Source organism: Carcharhinus amblyrhynchos, chromosome 9 (assembly GCF_965287045.1).
Source record: "Carcharhinus amblyrhynchos chromosome 9, sCarAmb.v2.hapA, whole genome shotgun sequence".
NCBI lineage: Eukaryota > Metazoa > Chordata > Chondrichthyes > Carcharhiniformes > Carcharhinidae > Carcharhinus > Carcharhinus amblyrhynchos.
The window spans coordinates 47,863,113-47,879,723 of record NC_137332.1 but is presented as its reverse complement, the minus strand read 5'-3'; the positions used below and the strand labels follow the sequence as shown (position 1 = coordinate 47,879,723).

The 16,611-nt window shown below is 40.9% G+C and overlaps 1 protein-coding gene across 2 annotated transcripts in view; it reads right to left on the bottom strand.

Annotated features, from left to right (window-relative positions):
• Positions 1-2,661: 2,661 nt before the first annotated feature.
• Positions 2,662-16,611, bottom strand: part of lrrc40 (leucine rich repeat containing 40) — a 66,450-nt gene continuing 52,500 nt past the window's right edge. For both annotated transcript variants that reach the window (XM_080196573.1, XM_080196574.1), the window contains exons 12-15: positions 15,669-15,779; positions 14,377-14,454; positions 6,252-6,437; positions 2,662-3,521 (exon numbers count right to left, since the gene is read on the bottom strand). In XM_080196573.1, coding sequence (XP_080052699.1) covers positions 3,416-3,521; positions 6,252-6,437; positions 14,377-14,454; positions 15,669-15,779 — 481 coding nt within the window. In that variant the 3' untranslated portion in view covers positions 2,662-3,415. The remainder of the gene's footprint in view (positions 3,522-6,251; positions 6,438-14,376; positions 14,455-15,668; positions 15,780-16,611) is intronic.

Here is a 16,611-nt window from a genome sequence, read left to right as displayed (position 1 = left end):
ATCAGTAATATAATCCATGTCACCAAAATGCATAGGTTAAAATTATACTAAAATTGAAATTTATTTTCCAAATTTCCAAAAATATGATGGTCTCAAAATGGTCTTAATTGGCTCAAACTATTCTTTTTTTGCTTTTCAAGGTGTGCTGAAACAGAAGTATGATTTCAAGCATCTCAGTTGCTTCTGTTATTCAGAGCTCTTACGACCAACAGCATCTTTTGTTATTTCACATTCCCTATTTTGCTCTGATGTAGAATTCTTTCTTACACTTAATACTGTAATTGCTAATCATCAACTTCTAATTGAAAATAAAAATTCCCACTAATATATTGCTTCAAGGCTATTTTGAGTAACGTAATGGGATATGATCTATGCCCGTAACAGTCATGCTGGATTCCAAACTTTAAGTCAAGCCATGATTGGTCATTGAAGAATGCAGTAAGAGTGGAAAATATTACTGGGTCAATTCATAGAAGTAGGTTCTCTTAACGTGCATGAGGAGTAAGAAGGTAAGGGAAGGGAGTAGTACTGAATTCTAGCTTGGGCAAAATCCCATAGGTGGACAGGTCAGGAATGGAGCTCCTAAAGTGTATGAGGCAGCATATCTGTTGTGCATCATGGATACAGGATGACAGATAGGAGGCAGATAACACATGGGTCATATCATGAATAGCACTAAATTAGGTATTACAGAACAGGTTGCATTGTAAAAGTGAACCCTTATGTAAAGCTTTGTTGATGTACAAGAAAAACTGTCACTCTTTTGTATGTGTCAAAATTCATAACAGAAAAAAAAAGTAAAATTTAGTCTCTAACTGCAGTATTTTGTAAATAACTATCAATGACATTTAAATAAATTTTAATCATTTAGATTGTGAATGTAAACATCTGCTTCTGCAGTCAAAAATATTTTATTGGACTTGAAAGCTGCTTTATGTGCAAAAAGGAAAAAAAAACTTTACAAGATTTTACAGTTTTTAGTTTCACAGACTATAGTGAAGTTGACAAACTTGTTTGTTGAAATGCACATGCAAGTCTAATCCTTCCAATTTTATTTATGTATTAACACTATTTTATTGGTACAGTGTATATTGTGTTCAGAATGCATTTTGCAGATTCTGTATGTACATATTTGGAAAAGTTTTACCAGAGATTAAAAGAAATCAAACCACTCATTCCAATGTGAGTGCAAAGTATAACAGAGCTATTTTTCGGCTTTGAAATTCTGGGATTTTTTTCTGTATTAAAAAAAGTGTTTGAATAATGTATGAAGTCTCTTTAATGAACAAATGTTAATTTAACTTGTCACACACTTGTAAATAATTCTTGCTAAATGGATTTATCATGCCGACGCTGTGTTGCGTAAGTCTCATTACTGAATTTCATAGTTTTTTAACTCCCGATTTTTAGGTTGAATTAATTAATTCTTAATGTATTAATGCTATTGTCAAAATATAAAATTGTGTTCATGATTTGTTTTTCTGGAGCAGCTAATAATGATTTTTGTTCATTGTCAAATCATATCAAAATTGATAGCTTTCCATGAGAACAAAGATTTAGGGCGCAAACCACCCCAAAAATTGCTAATGTTGAATTTGCGTAAAAACTGGAGTAAATCCTGCGGGTTTTTTCAGCAAGAGTTTCAAAATGAATCTCTCACTCTGTGCACTGCAGAGTATCTCAGCATGAATACTCCCACTGGAGAGGCCAGCCACAAAGCACCAAGTGGGCAACTGTGCATGTGTTGATCTGTCAGTGCCAAAATCAGCACATGCACTGCCAACCTCCCCAAATCATGGCCAGCCCTGTGACTCCCCCACAACTCAATTGCTGGCCTAGACCCTACCCCAGCCTTCACCCTATCCCCCCAACCCCCGATGGTCAGCCCTGGTCACTGGCCTCCCTCCTTCTGTCCCAAGTGGCAGCAGGACTCTCAACCCCCACCAATAGCTTGTCAGAGGCTCCACCTCCTTGACACTACCCAATCAACAGTGCCAATGTGCCCCTAAACATTGGGACTGCCCAAAGGGCAGCACTGCCAAGCTGGAAATGCCCAGAGGGCACCACTCCTACCCCTCTTGGGGGGGGCGCGAGTGCCCCCCCCAAACCCCCACCCCTTCACTCCAGCAGAGTTTGGCCGCAAGTGGGAAGTTATACTAAAAACGTTAAGAGTGAAACATTCCTGGAATTGGGGAGGAGGGGTGGGGGAGGTTGAGAGCGAGAAGAAAGACAGAGTGGGCCTGGACATTTCAGTCACAGGCCCGCTAATAATATTTAAAATAGATGGACATAGTTATTTAAATAAATTATTCAGCTCCACCCCAATTTCTGGCACAGAGCTGACGGTGTCAGAGTTACGACTAGCAGCGATGCACAGTGGCTGCGGCGCCCAGTGTGGAGCCTGCAAAACAGCCTCTGCTCGAGTCTCTCGACCCGCTGGGCTACAAAAGCAGTGCAGTGGGAAAGGAGCATCGCCCATTCAAAGTTTACAACATTTGCTCGAATATGGTTCAGTGGACCTTAGCAGCTCTCTCCAGTGCCTCATTACTGCCAAACTCAGTGTTCCTGCTCCAAATGCCTCAGAGCTGATAACATTACTTTTGGCTGTTGGGAAATTAACATGTACAGCTAGATTTAGTATAAAACAAACTGCAACATAGATCAAATCATATCTGATCATTTATTTTAAAAGTTAAAACACAATGTGTTCACATGAAAGTCAAGAGCACCATTGACTGGAAAATGTGTGCACATATATCACAAATGGTCTAATAATCTGCCCTAATGGATTTTCCAATTATCCAAATACAAAGGAATAACCGCCAACAGTTCAATTAAGCATGGAGATTGAAACAATAATATAATGCAAAATATTGAAAACTGACAGAATTCAGGGAAAAAACTCTTGAGTCACACATATTAAGAAGAATAAAACCGGTAAGTTCCAGCCAGATTTGTGTAAGAACATGACTTAATATTTGTACAAAAAAATTAGAAGCACTTCTGCCCTGATAGTTACAGGAAAAAAATTAATGGTTCAATTCAAGCATAAAATGATTAGTAGTATGCTACATTAGAAGGATTCAATCATGTGCTGCAGTGAAATACACTTATGATTTTAGCATGCAACGTAATAGTGTTGACTGAGGGCCTTTACCCATGTCCAATGAAAGTTGATAACCAAACAATTTATTTATTTAAATCATGTACATTATATTTATCTGCAGTAATATTGTGCCAATTAAGTTCACTTTAAATCTGTAAACATGGAAATAGTCTAGAAAACACAGAACTATTTTTAATATTATAGAACAAACTAGTTTTCTTCCAAAGCTTCCAAAATACTTTGTCCTGGTTAAACCTTCAAAGTTTCCACATCTTCATAGGAGTGATCCTCCTTCTCCCAGGCACAGATTTATGTAGGAATGCGGTTTCTAAGATATTCTAGGACTGCAGTTGTTCCTCTGGCCAAAATAGCTGCCCTTGGATTACGAAATGGGTTTCCTTCAAGGAGGAGAGTTCTACAATAGAAAAAAATAAAGCAGCAACAAATTTGTACACTAGGATAAGCACTTTCTTGTCATCTCCACTACTAAGGAGAAAAACAGCTATGTTGTGGGAACACCATCACCTGCAAGGCACATACCATTATGACTTGCACATATCTTGCCACACCTTTTTTCTTACCTAATATTATACAGCTCATACAGTCAGATGAGTTCCATAATGTAAAACAATGCATGATGGACAGGGAAGAGAAGAGGCAAAACTCTGGTACAGGGTGATTCAAAGAGAAAGAAAAACTAAAAAAGGCAAACACTGGAAGATGAGCTGGAAATCTTTTAACGTTTGCTCAGCTGCTAGGAAACCCACGAGAATCATTTAGCAATCTCATGGTTGTCCTTGATTTCACACTCCTGTTCGGAAGTGCAAACTTCATCACAGAAACAAACAAATGGGATCGAGAAGTCAGGTGGGGAGAAACTATGGATCCAATACACTTCTCAAGATGGGTACTGAGATATTTCAGATGCTCTCAGATGCGATATGACTTAACGTATATCATATAGACAGCCACTTGAATTTCATTCTCTAAACTTTTAAAAATTACACTTCTGATTAGACAGTTTTCCCAAATGATGGAGGCATAAGATGATGTTTTCATCATTTATTCATTTCTGACTAAAATTTATGCTGTGCATCGTCTATCCTTTATTGCTAATTCAATTGCATTAATAATTGACTCTTTATCAACTCTCTAAAAAATAATTGTGCTAGTTTAAATTCTTGAAATAGAGTAAAATTATATCTCATACCTAAATACCACCATTAACTATCTCACAATATTTTCTAAACTGCATAACAAATTTCATTTCACACTATGTATCTGTGGAATTAATCATGATTTCTTTTGTGCATTCATTAATACCCCAGTCATGAAATCAATATCCTGCAAAGCCATTACCAGTCTACTGTGGCTGCAGTACGTACTATCTACAGGATTCATTGTAGAAACTCATCACAATTATTTTAACACAAGCACTTTCCTGTCATCTCCACTACTGAGAAAGACGAGAGAAGTTATGTGATGATGTTCCCACAACATGCAAGGTACACACCACCTTGACTTGTACATTTATTGCCACACCTTTTTTTCCACCTAACATCATAGTCAAGAAGAAAATACGTCTTCCAGAGCAATTAAAGAGCAGCAGAAATTTCAGCCTGGCCAGCACCATTCACATTCCAGTACAAATATATATTAAAATAAATTGCAAATGGTTTCAATCCCCAAAACTCTGAATTCCGTATGAGCAAATAAAGTTGAGTGGGAGCATTTGGTAAATTATATTATTTATCTGTACCATGTTGTCATATAGCAAACCAACCATAACGGCTTGAATTGCAATTATTCTTCTTAAAACTATCCTCTTAATACCACAAGCAATCTCGATTGAAATTTTTAAAACTACATTACACCTTTTTAAAGTGCAAGAATCAAGTGTGCTGTGGCTCAGTTGGGAGACCTTGTCTCCAAGTCAGAAGGTTTTGGGTTCAAGTTTAACTCCAGAAACAAACACAAAAATATAGGTCAATATTCCAGTGCAGTAATTAGGTAGTGCTGCACTATCAGAAGTGCTGATGAGACATTAAATCGAGACCCTGCTAGGTTCGTCAACTATCCCATGGCACCATTTAAGAGCAAGGGAGTTCTTTGTTGTTCTGTCCAATATTTATTCCTCAATTAACTCAAAAGCTGATTATCCAAACATTATCATATTGTTATTTGTGGGAATTTGTTGTATGCAAATTGGCTGTGATAGTTATGAAATTACAACAGATTATTTCAAAAATATGTTATTGGCTGAGAAATGCTATGTATATAAAGCAGATTATTAAAATGAGGAGAGAGATGGCAGAATGTTGCAGAACAGAAGGACTTAGTGCTTATTGTACGTGAATCACAACAAATTAGAGTGCAGATACAGCAAGTGATTAGGAAGACAAATTTATTGTTTGCTTTTATTGCAAGGGGGATAGGGCATCAAAGTAGGGATGTCAACTTTACCGAGCATTGGTGAGATTTCACCTAGAATAGTGTACAGTTTTGCTATTGTTATTTAAAAAGGTATATGTATGCATTAAAAACAGTCTTTGCTGATTCCTGGGATGAAAAGAGTTGTCAAACGAAGAAAAGGTTGAGCAAGTCTATACTCATCAAGTTCAGATGATTATTAGGTGATCTTTTGGGGCATAAAATATTGAGGGGGCTTGACAGGGTAGAAGCAGAGAGAATGCTTCCTCTTGTACAGAAATCTAGAATCAAGGGATCAATGTTTCAAAACAAGGGGTCTCCCATCTAAGGAGATGAGGAGGAATTCCTTTTCTGAGAGAACTGCCAGTCTTTGGAAGTTTCTTCCCCAGATAGGAGTGGATCAGTGAATAAATTCAGAGCAAATTAGACGTTTTTTGATCTACATGGGAGTCAAAGGTCATAGGAAGGGCACAGAGGAACGCGGAGCTAAGGCCACATTCAGATAAGCCAAGGTATTCTTGAATGGTGGAGCAGGCTGAAGAGGCTGAATGGCCCACTCCAGCTCCTATTTCTATGATATTGATCTTTTACTTTTTCATAAAATAACAATAGTGCTAAAACAGACAAGCTGGACCAATACAAACAAAATACAAAATCTATAAAAATAGCTTTTATATTGTGAAGAAAGCTCATTTTACAACATTTACTAGTTTACCTTAGGTTTATGCAACTTCCCAGCTCCGGTGGGACTTGCATTATGTCATTGTTCTGCATATCCAGTGTAATCAGTTTGTCAAGTTGCATCAGCTGGAATGCATCAATTGATCCCACCTGATTATTACTTATAAGAATAGTTTCCAGTGTTGGGATATGGCATAAGGCATAAGGGAACTCTTTAAACCTGAGGATTGAATACAAAACATGAACAGAAATTAAGAAACATACTTGTGTATGTGATAGACATTAAAGTTTTTGTTATAGTGTTTGAAAGAGCAAAATAACATAACTAATTTGAATAACTTTTTGCACTCACCCAGCCTAAGCAAATGTACACTTAAATTTAACTCACTGCAGTTTTTAAAATTGATCAAATTATATTCAAATTCCAAGACCAACATTTTTGAAACTAGCCCTCCCAATGGTTTGACCATCTTAATTTGATGTTATGTAACATTACAATTTATATTTATAACAAGCTGTTCTTGCTTCTCAGAAAAACTACAGGCAAGCTTTCCCAGTCCTCAATGCATACAGACAGATGTTTCAGAGTGCTTTACAGGGTAGTGGATAGCAAGTTGACACCAAGCACGGAGGAAGAGTGGGTACAGTTGAGGCAAAAGCATGATTGGTGAAAGGGAATCTTGAAGATTTTTTTTAATACAGCAAAGCTAATCAGGTGACATTTCAGAGGGAAGGGGTTCTACAGGATGGGGAACAAATGGTTGAAGTGGCAGCCATGGATTGGAGAATGGAGAGAATAGCCATGGGTTTAGGGTTGGAGACAGGAAGGCGGCCATGAAGATGTGGAGCAAGAAGGTAAGGTTGTATATCCTAAATTTAATTCTTTGGGATAAAGGGGAGTTTGGTCAGGTCAGTAGTGATAGGGACACATGCTTATGTGTAGTTGAAGACATGGACTATTGTACTTTGAGTGAACTGAATAACGGATAAACAATCCATCAAAAAAAAGTGTTAGATTAATCCAATTGCAGAATGGAAAGATGATGGATTAAGATTTAGGCTGGGTGCATTGGCAATGCTGAATTCTCCCTCCTTGTACCCAAACACATGCTGGAGTGTGGCAACTAGAGGATTTTCACAGTAATTTCACTGCAGTGTTAATGTAAGCTTACTTGTGACGCTAATAAAAAAAATTTTAAAATAAAAATTTTAAAAAGTGATCATCAGTCCTCTAGAGAAAGATTAGGGAAATAATGGAAAAGAAAATACAGGATGAACTGAACAGATATTTTGTATTGTCTTCATTGTAGAGGAAACAAATGACATCTCACGAATAATTCTGAATTAAGAACATAAGAAATAGGGGCAGGAGTAGGCCATCTAGCCCTTCGAGCCTGCCCTGCCATTCAATAAGATCATGGCTGATCTGTCGTGGCTCAGTTCCACTTTCCCGCCCTCTCCCCATAACCCTTAATCCCGTTGCCTATCAAAGACCCATCAACCCGCGTCTTAAAAATATTTAGTGAGGCAGCCTCCACCACTTCAACGGGCAGAGAATTCCAGAGATTCACCACCCTTTGAGTGAAGAAGTTCCTCCTCAACTCCGTTCTAAACCGCTCCCCCCTTTATCCTGAGGCTGTGCCCTCTTGTCCTACTGTCCTTTCTGAGCGGGAAGAGTCTCTCCACCTCTATCCTATCCATCCCATTCATCATCTTATATGTCTCAATGAGATCTCCCCTCATTCTTCTAAACTCTAATGAGTACAAGCCTAGTTTATTCAGCCTCTCCTCATAGCTCAACCCCCTCAACTCCGGCATCAGCCTAGTAAACCTCCTCTGCACTCCCTCTAAGGCCAAAATATCCTTGCGTAAGTGCGGCGACCAAAACTGCACACAGTACTCCAACTGCGGCCTCACCAGTGCCCTATACAGCTGCAGCAAGACCTCCCTACTTTTATATTCAATCCCCCTCGCTATGAAGGCCAGCATCCCATTAGCCTTCCTGACCACCTGCTGCACCTGCAGGCCGGGTTTTTGCGACTCATGCACAAGGACCCCGAGGTCCCTCTGCACCGTCGCCTGCTGCAGTTTTTTGCCACGTAAGTAATAGTCCTTCCTACCATTATTCCTACCAAAGTGGACCACCTCGCACTTGCCAACATTAAATTCCATATGCCAGTCCCTGGCCCATTCACCCAGCCTATCTAGATCCTTCTGCAGACTCTCCACATCCTCCGCGCAATTTGCCGTTCCACCAATCTTGGTGTCATCAGCAAATTTCAACACCATACACTCGGTTCCCTCCTCCAGATCATCTATATAAATGGTAAATAGCTGAGGCCCCAGCACCAACCCCTGGGGCACTCCACTAGACACCAACCGCCAATCCGAATAGCACCCATTAACCCCCACTCTCTGCCTCCTATTTGACAGCCAATCCTCTATCCACGCTAACACCCTAACCCCAACTCCATGCCCCCTTACCTTCTGCAATAACCTCTTGTGAGGTACCTTGTCAAATGCCTTCTGAAAATCAAGACCACATCCACCGGCTCTCCTCTATCCACCGCCCTAGACACATCCTCATAGAACTCCAATAAATTTGTCAGACACGACTTCCCCTTAACAAACCGTGCTGCGTCTGCTCTATCAAGCAATTCCCCTCAAGATGCCTCGCTATTTCCTCCTTGATGACGGATTCTAACATTTTACCTACAACAGACGTTAAACTAACCAGCCTATAATTCCTTGCCTTTTGCCTGGCACCCTTCTTAAACAACGGCGTAACATTAGCCGTTTTCCAATCTTCCGGCACTTCCCCAGAATCCAGCGACATTTGGAAAATAACCACCAAGGCATCCACTATCACCTCCGCCATTTCTTTCAGAACCCTCGGATGCATTCCATTCGGTCCTGGGGACTTGTCCACAATCAGTCCGTCCAGTCTGTCGAGCACCGCCTCTCTAGTAACAATAATGTCACTGAGACCCTCCACTCCTTTCCATCGCTAAAACCCGGCAAATTATTCACGTCCTCCTCCGTGAAGACCGAAACAAAAAAGTTATTCAAGGCCTCAGCCATTTCCCCATCCCCTACCACTAAGTCCCCCCTCTCATCCTCTAAGGGTCCAACGTTCACCCTAGCCAGCCTCTTCCTTTTTTTATATTTATAAAAACTCTTGCTATCCTTTTTTATATTAAGCACTAGCCCAGCTTCATAGTTTCTCCTACCCTTCTTTATCAACTTCTTTGTCAATCTTTGTTGACTTTTAAACCTCTCCCGATCCTCTTCTCACCCACTACTCTTAGCTACTCTAAACGCCTCCACTTTCAATTTAACACTTTCCTTCACCTCCTTCGTTATCCACGGCTTATTACCTCTCCTCCTACGGTCCTTTTTAACCATCGGAATAAATTTCTGCTGAGCACCAAGAAAGATCTCCTTAAAGATCCTCCATTGCTCCTCAGCAGACCTACCTTCCAACGCGCTCCCCCAGTCAACATTCGCCAATCCTTCTCTCATCCTTCCGTACTCCCCTCTGTTCAAACAAAGGACGCGTGTCCGGGAACCCACTCTGTCCTCCTCCATCTGCACCAGAAACTCCACCATACAATGATCACTCTCCCCAAGAGGGTCCTTCACCGCAAGGTCCCTAATTCTACCCGCCTCGTTACATAACACCAGATCCAAGATAGCTCGCTCCCTCGTCGGCTTCAACACACACTGTTCAAGGAATCTATCCCGGCAGCATTCCAAGAACTCCTCCTTGAGCCCACCGCATCCAACATGGGTCGACCAATCAATATGTAGATTGAAATCCCCCATAATTATCGCCGTTCCATTCCTGCACGCTGCATTTATTTGCACGTTAACAGCCCGCCCCACCTCCAGATCATTATTTGGGGGCCTATAGACGACACCCACCAGCGTCTTCCTCCCTTTGCTGTTCCTAATCTCCACCCACAACGATTCCACTTTCTGCTCTTTGGTTCCTATATCATCCCTTGCTACCACCCTGATGCTATCCTTAATCAGCAGAGCTACGCCCCCCCTTTTTCCTCCCGCCTATCCTTCCTAAACACTTGATACCCCTGGACATTCAGCTCCCAGTCCCTGTCACCTTGCAGCCACGTCTCTGTAATGGCCATCAGATCATATCCATTTGTGCCGATCTGCGCCACCAGCTCATCCACTTTATTCCGAATGCTTCGTGCATTTAGATAAAGTGCCTTCATCCCAGCCTTCACTTGGACCCTATTTGCTAGAACGCCACCAACCATACTCACGCCCCCCCTACTCCCTTTATTATTGGGACATCCTCGGCCTCTTCCCTTACCTGTACCCTCTCCTTAACTTCAGACCCCGTAACGTCACCTACCCTCGCACCCTCCCCCCCCCCAATTAGTTTAAAGCCCTACCTATAGTCCTATTTACACGATTCGCCAGGACTCTGGTCCCAGCACGGTTCAGACCAACCCCATCCCACCCCTAATACTGATGCCAATGCCCCATAAATTCAAACCCATTCCTCCCACACCAACCCCTGAGCCACCCATTCACTTCCTTAATCTTATCAACCTTATGCCCGTCTGCACTCGTTTCAGGCAGTAGTCCAGAGATAACCACCTTGTCGGTTCTACTTTTTAATTCCATTCCCATCTTTTCATACTCCCTCCCCAGATCCTCAGTTTGCATTTTGCCTATGTCGTTGGCACCCACATGTACCACAACGACCGGATTCTCACCCTCCCACTCCAGGTTCCTCTGCAGCCCAGATGTGACATCCTGGACCCGAGCACCAGGCAGACAACACACCCTTCTGTGCACTTTGTCATTGTGACAAAGGACAGTGTCAATACCCTTAACCCCACTGTCCCCAATTACGACTACGTTCCTTATCACCTTCTCTTTGCCTATATCCTGCGTCTGCATCACTGTACTGTGTGCAGTTTGCTCACCAACCTCACCTCCCTCGTTCTCGTCCACACTGTAAGCAAGAACCTCAAACCTGTTATGCAGATTGAGAGGCTGAGGCATCCGGTCCCCACCCTCCTTCCCCCAGTCCCCACCCTCCTTCCTCCTCTCAGCAGCCCCCTCTTGTTCCTGACCCTTAGAGTTAGCCAGTCTGGGGGGGGTGGATGTCATTTGCACCCCATTGACAATGGCACCCTCTCTCCCCCTGATGAGCCTCAGTATCTGAAGCTCAGAGGCCAGCTCATCTATCTTGAGCTGGAGCTCCTCCAGCAACCTGCACTTACTGCAGACATGGTCACTGGGAAGGACCCTGGGGTCCACCAGCTCCCACATCATACAGAAACAGCACATCACATGCCCCTCCATTATTCACTGTAGTAGTATTGAAAATTTCCACACGAACTTACCTGGCCCTTTTTCTCCCCAGCCCTTTGATCCTAAGCCCTAATAGCTCACTCTGCTTCCCTCTCACTCCGCTGCCCGCTGTCTACACCAGGCCTCCTTTTAAACCTGGCGTTGTTTTAAAGCCTGCTCACCCACAAATCCCTGCTATCCACTCCCTTAGAATTCTTAAAGCGGTAAATACAAAAAGCCCGCAAAAATGCTTTTAAATGATTTAAACAGTTCTACAAGGTAAGTTCTTACTACAAAAGTGCTTTAAACTTATTTAAACAGGTTTTTAAACAGGTAATTTCTTATCTGACTCTCTGCTCCAGCAAACAATGGGAGGCTTCACCGTGTGGTAAAAGGCACGGAGGAACTTAGAACAATTAAAATCATCAGGGAATAAGCACGAAGAAAATTATAGGAAAGAAAAGCTGACAAGTCTTCAGGTCTTCATAGACTTCATCCTAGTCTTAAATGAAGTGGCTGGTGAGATTGGTTTTAATTTTTCTGCCTTACCTAGATTGAAAAACAGCAAATGCAACTTCCCTATTCAAGAAAAGGAGGAGATAAAGCACAAAACTACAGGCGAGTTAACCTAACTTCTGTATTTGAGAAATCGCTAGAATTTCTTGTCTTGCCACTGGATCTAGATGGGAATTGGGAAGAGAGAGTGAGGCTGACGCTGCACAACTCTCCCTCACTTTAATCCAAATCAAGCACTAGTTTCGACATCATCATCATCATCATCATCATCATCATCATCATCATCATCATGTGTCCTGTTCAACCCTTGAAGTCCTGTGGCGATGGGCGAGCGACGAAGCAGCAGGTGTGGATACACTGGGTACTGTAGTCACAGGTTTAGTGGGGCACTTAGAAAATCTTAATGCAATCAACATGGCTTTGTTAAAGGGGAAAACATGTTTGATTAATTTGTTGGAGTTTTTTGAAGAAATAAAGGGGAATCTCTGGGTGTGCTGAACTTATATCCCCAGAGGCATTTACCAAGATTGCATTTAAAATAAGAGCTCGGCAACAATTCTCCTATCCTGCACACTAATGTTTTAGCACAGTGGACCAGAGAATTGCACGGGGGGAGCGGGGAGAGGGGGTGGCAGCAGTGGAAGTTGTGCAAGAGTTTGCACTCCACTACTGTCTCCCAGTGACAGATTTCCAGCATGGTCTGCTCCATGCCAGAAGTCAGCAGGAAGTCTAATAAATGCTATTAGTGGGCCGGGACTGAATTCTCCAGGCCCACTAGCCTCTCCCACTCCGCCAAAGTATTTCACTCCAGTGGGGATTGCACTAACTCCCTGGTTTCGAGTAACTAGCAGCCTGACCCCACTGGAAATGGGGGGCATTCAGCGTCCCCTTAGGGGGTCAGCAGGCATGAGGATGGTGCCCCCTGGGCATGGGCACCCTGGCAGTGCCAGCCTATGTCCCCAACACTGCTCTGGGAGCACCATGGCATTGCCCATCAAGCAATACCAAGGGGTCAGGGCATATCGGGGCTGGGACCTAAGGATTACATTGAAGTGCTGTGTAAAGTTTTGATCTCCTTATTTAAGCGATAATATAAATGCATTGAAGCAGTTCAGAGAAGGTTTACTGAAATGATAACTGGGATGGTCCGGTGTGAGGGGTGTTGTCATGAGCAAAGGTTGGATAAACTGAGCCTTTACCCATTGGAATTTCAAAGAATGTGAAGTGATTTTACTGAAACATACAAATTCCTGAGTAGACTTGACAGGGTGAATGCTGAAAGGATGTCTGCTTGTGGGAGAGACTAGAAGTAGGGAACAGTTTAAAATTAAGGGGTCCCCTATTTAAGTTGCAGATGAAAAGAAATGTTTTCCTTGAGTGTTATGAATCTTTGGAACTCTCGTCACTGGAACTGTGAGGTCAGTGTCATTGAATGCTTGTAAGGCTGAGGTAGTTGGATTCTTGACTAACAAGTGGGGAGTCAAAAGTTATTAGGGGTAGATAGAATGTGAAGTTGAGGTCACAATCAGGTCAGCTGCGATCTCACTCAATGATGGGGGCAGGCTCGAGAGAACTAATGGTCCATTCCTATTGCTAATTCTTACATACTTATACTGTAAATCCATTTGTAACTGTTTGAACTGCAACCAAGATAGGAGCTGGAGAGGCAATATAGCTTATTAATCTAATAAATTTATTTGTAAAACTTCCCCAACGTACAAGCAAATACAATGAATTGGTAAAATCCAAGATATTGTGCCTTTGTTCAGTCAGAAAAGAAAGGAAATCCTTCACAGCACAAAAGAAAAATCAGAGGAATGCTCTTGGAAAACCTGTAGCAACTAATCCAGGTTGACATACAATTTATATTGGATTTGTTTTAGAAAGAAATGTTGCAAAAATGCTGCACTAGAAAGGCAATTTTTTTTTGCTGAACAGATTACAAAATGATGAAGCTTAGTTAATTTTGTTGCTTTCGACAAAGCGCACAATTTTAGCATGTCAGATTAAGCTCCATTCTCACAATACAAACTATTACAACAGAAAAAATACCCCATTATCCACCATTGTTATTAAAATGTTATCTGAACTTTTACACATAAATATACACTACTGTACTGAATATGATGTACTGTCTATATTACTTTTCTCAGCACAACAGGTAGAAACCACATCATACATGCGTACAGAAATTCAAACCCAGCCCAGAGAAATGAAATGGTAGTATTTATAATTATCATCCAGAGAATAAAACTTGAATATTATTTTAATATTGAGAAGATAGTGATATTTCATTTTCTAAGGAAAATACTAACCTGTTAAAAGAAAGGATTATAGTTTGCAATCGCTGTAGTCTTTTTATTTCCATTGGCAGTGAAGTCAAAATATTATTCCTTCAGAATGAAAAATAACGATAAGATAATAGTAACACGTTAAAAAAAAAAGGAACTTTTAACAAAACATTTAATTTTTACACTTCAAGCCCAAATCTTCAGAATTCTTTCTTAAGCAGTTCAAGTTTTGTGAGAAAAACAGCAGTACGACATTCAAGTGCAAAATTTTCCTTTCAGGACAAGTTAAAACACAACATAAAAACATGTTTTACTTGAAAAATCCTTTGTCACTGAATGTTTGCCCATGTTGAACTTGTATAAAATTACTGATTTGCTGCACTTCTTATTCTTAAAATTATGTTCCAATTCCTAATTTTTCTATCTGCACTGAATATTTAGCCTGCAACATTTTTGTGGTGCTAAAATTTTTCTGGAGACAGAAACATCACTATTCTGCTGATGAGCCTGATCTCCAACAGCACTGTGGCCTAAACATCGCAGCTATGTGCTTTTAGCCAATTTGATTAGTGAGAGTAGACCTCCTGCTGGTGAAAGGTATTTTCATTGCTTAACTCCATCTACCTATGCCACTCTCTTCTGTGGCTTTTGCGACCTGCCCTGCCTTTTGCCAATGTTGTCAGTCAACATAGCTGGGAGTTCTACAACTCAGCGTAGGGACAGCTCTCCCATTCCATTTTCCCTTCGTTAAAGATTAACAGGTCCCCAAGTAAATAAAATGATGTTCTACTGCAATGTGGCTGGTGGAGAGTGGATTTAGAGTACAAATTCATTAAACTACAATTTCTGAAAATTTCGTTCTCTAAGTAAAGTAGAATTTAGGCTGGGGAGCGCGAGCGAGCGCCAAGGGCGTGTGACGTACCACATACATAAATAGACCATCTCACGCTCAGTCATTTTTATTGCTTGCTCTTTTTAAATTTAACAACTTATTGATGTGACATTGCCGTCCTTTTGCTTAGCAATTGTTCCTTAAAATCCCAACTTTTTTTGAAATTCAGTCTATTTTTGTGCCAAGTCTTATTTTTCTGAAATTTGCTCACTAGCCTCTTGAGTGGGGATAATACGTAAACATGGACCCCAAGTGATAAGGTTTGATAAGCTTTTACTGCAGAATTAGCATTGTGCAGTTTTGGCTTCAGTAAGCAAGAAAATAGAGAGCTAATTTTCAATGAAAAAGATGTATTTATTTAGCCCCAAAGTTACAATTGAAAATGTAACAAAAGCACACAACAGTTTGCAAGAATCCAGCATACCTAAGATCCAGATGAATCAGGTGCTCCAGTGTGCAAAGCTCTAAGGAAACAGAACTAAGCTTGTTGAAACCAAGATTGACATCGGTGACCGTGGTCTTGAGTCCTGAAATCCTGTATAATAAGACAGTATTTAATAATGTTATAGGCATCAATTCAGAATTTTTATTTTTAAAAATGACCAGCTTTTCATATTTAATCTTTGTTGCACTAAATGCAATCAACTCATTTTTCTTCCCTTTTGCACTCTAATCATCCATCAATATTTTTGAAGTGACTGTTATTCACATGCAATTATTTGACAACAGAGAACAATGAATTTCTTCACCCAAAGAATAGTATGAATGTGAAACACTACCACAGGAGTGATTGAAACGAAGAGTATAGATATATTGAAGGAGAAATTACACAAGTATATGAGGGAGAGGCAAATAGATTGTTATGGTGGTAGATTCAGGTGACAAAAGATGCCAGAAGGTTTGAATGGAGCATAATAACCAACATGGACTGGTTGGATTGAATGACTTGTTTCTGTAGTTTACATCCTGTTTTCATCTACCTAACCCAGTCATCTTACACTACCACTTTCCAAGTTTAGTTAAACATAAGAAATAAACCCTTCAATGGCTTGGCTATTGCTAGATGAACACATTGAGCATATATGTTCATGAATCTTACTTTTCCTTTGCCATTACATATCTGAACATTGTCCCATTGTCTTGAAAAAATATCTACAACAGAAGAAACATCCCAAAGCACTTCACTGAGACAGAAGCAAGAATTGCCAAACCAAAGGAGATGTTAGAATGGTGAGCAAATAGCCAAGTTAAAGAGTTGGGTTTTATGGAAAGTTTTAAAAGGGTGGTGTCTTCGAAAAACAGAAAATCCAGAGTCGAAAGCTGCACAAGATCAGAGGAATGCAGAGTTCAAAGAGACTTCCAAATTT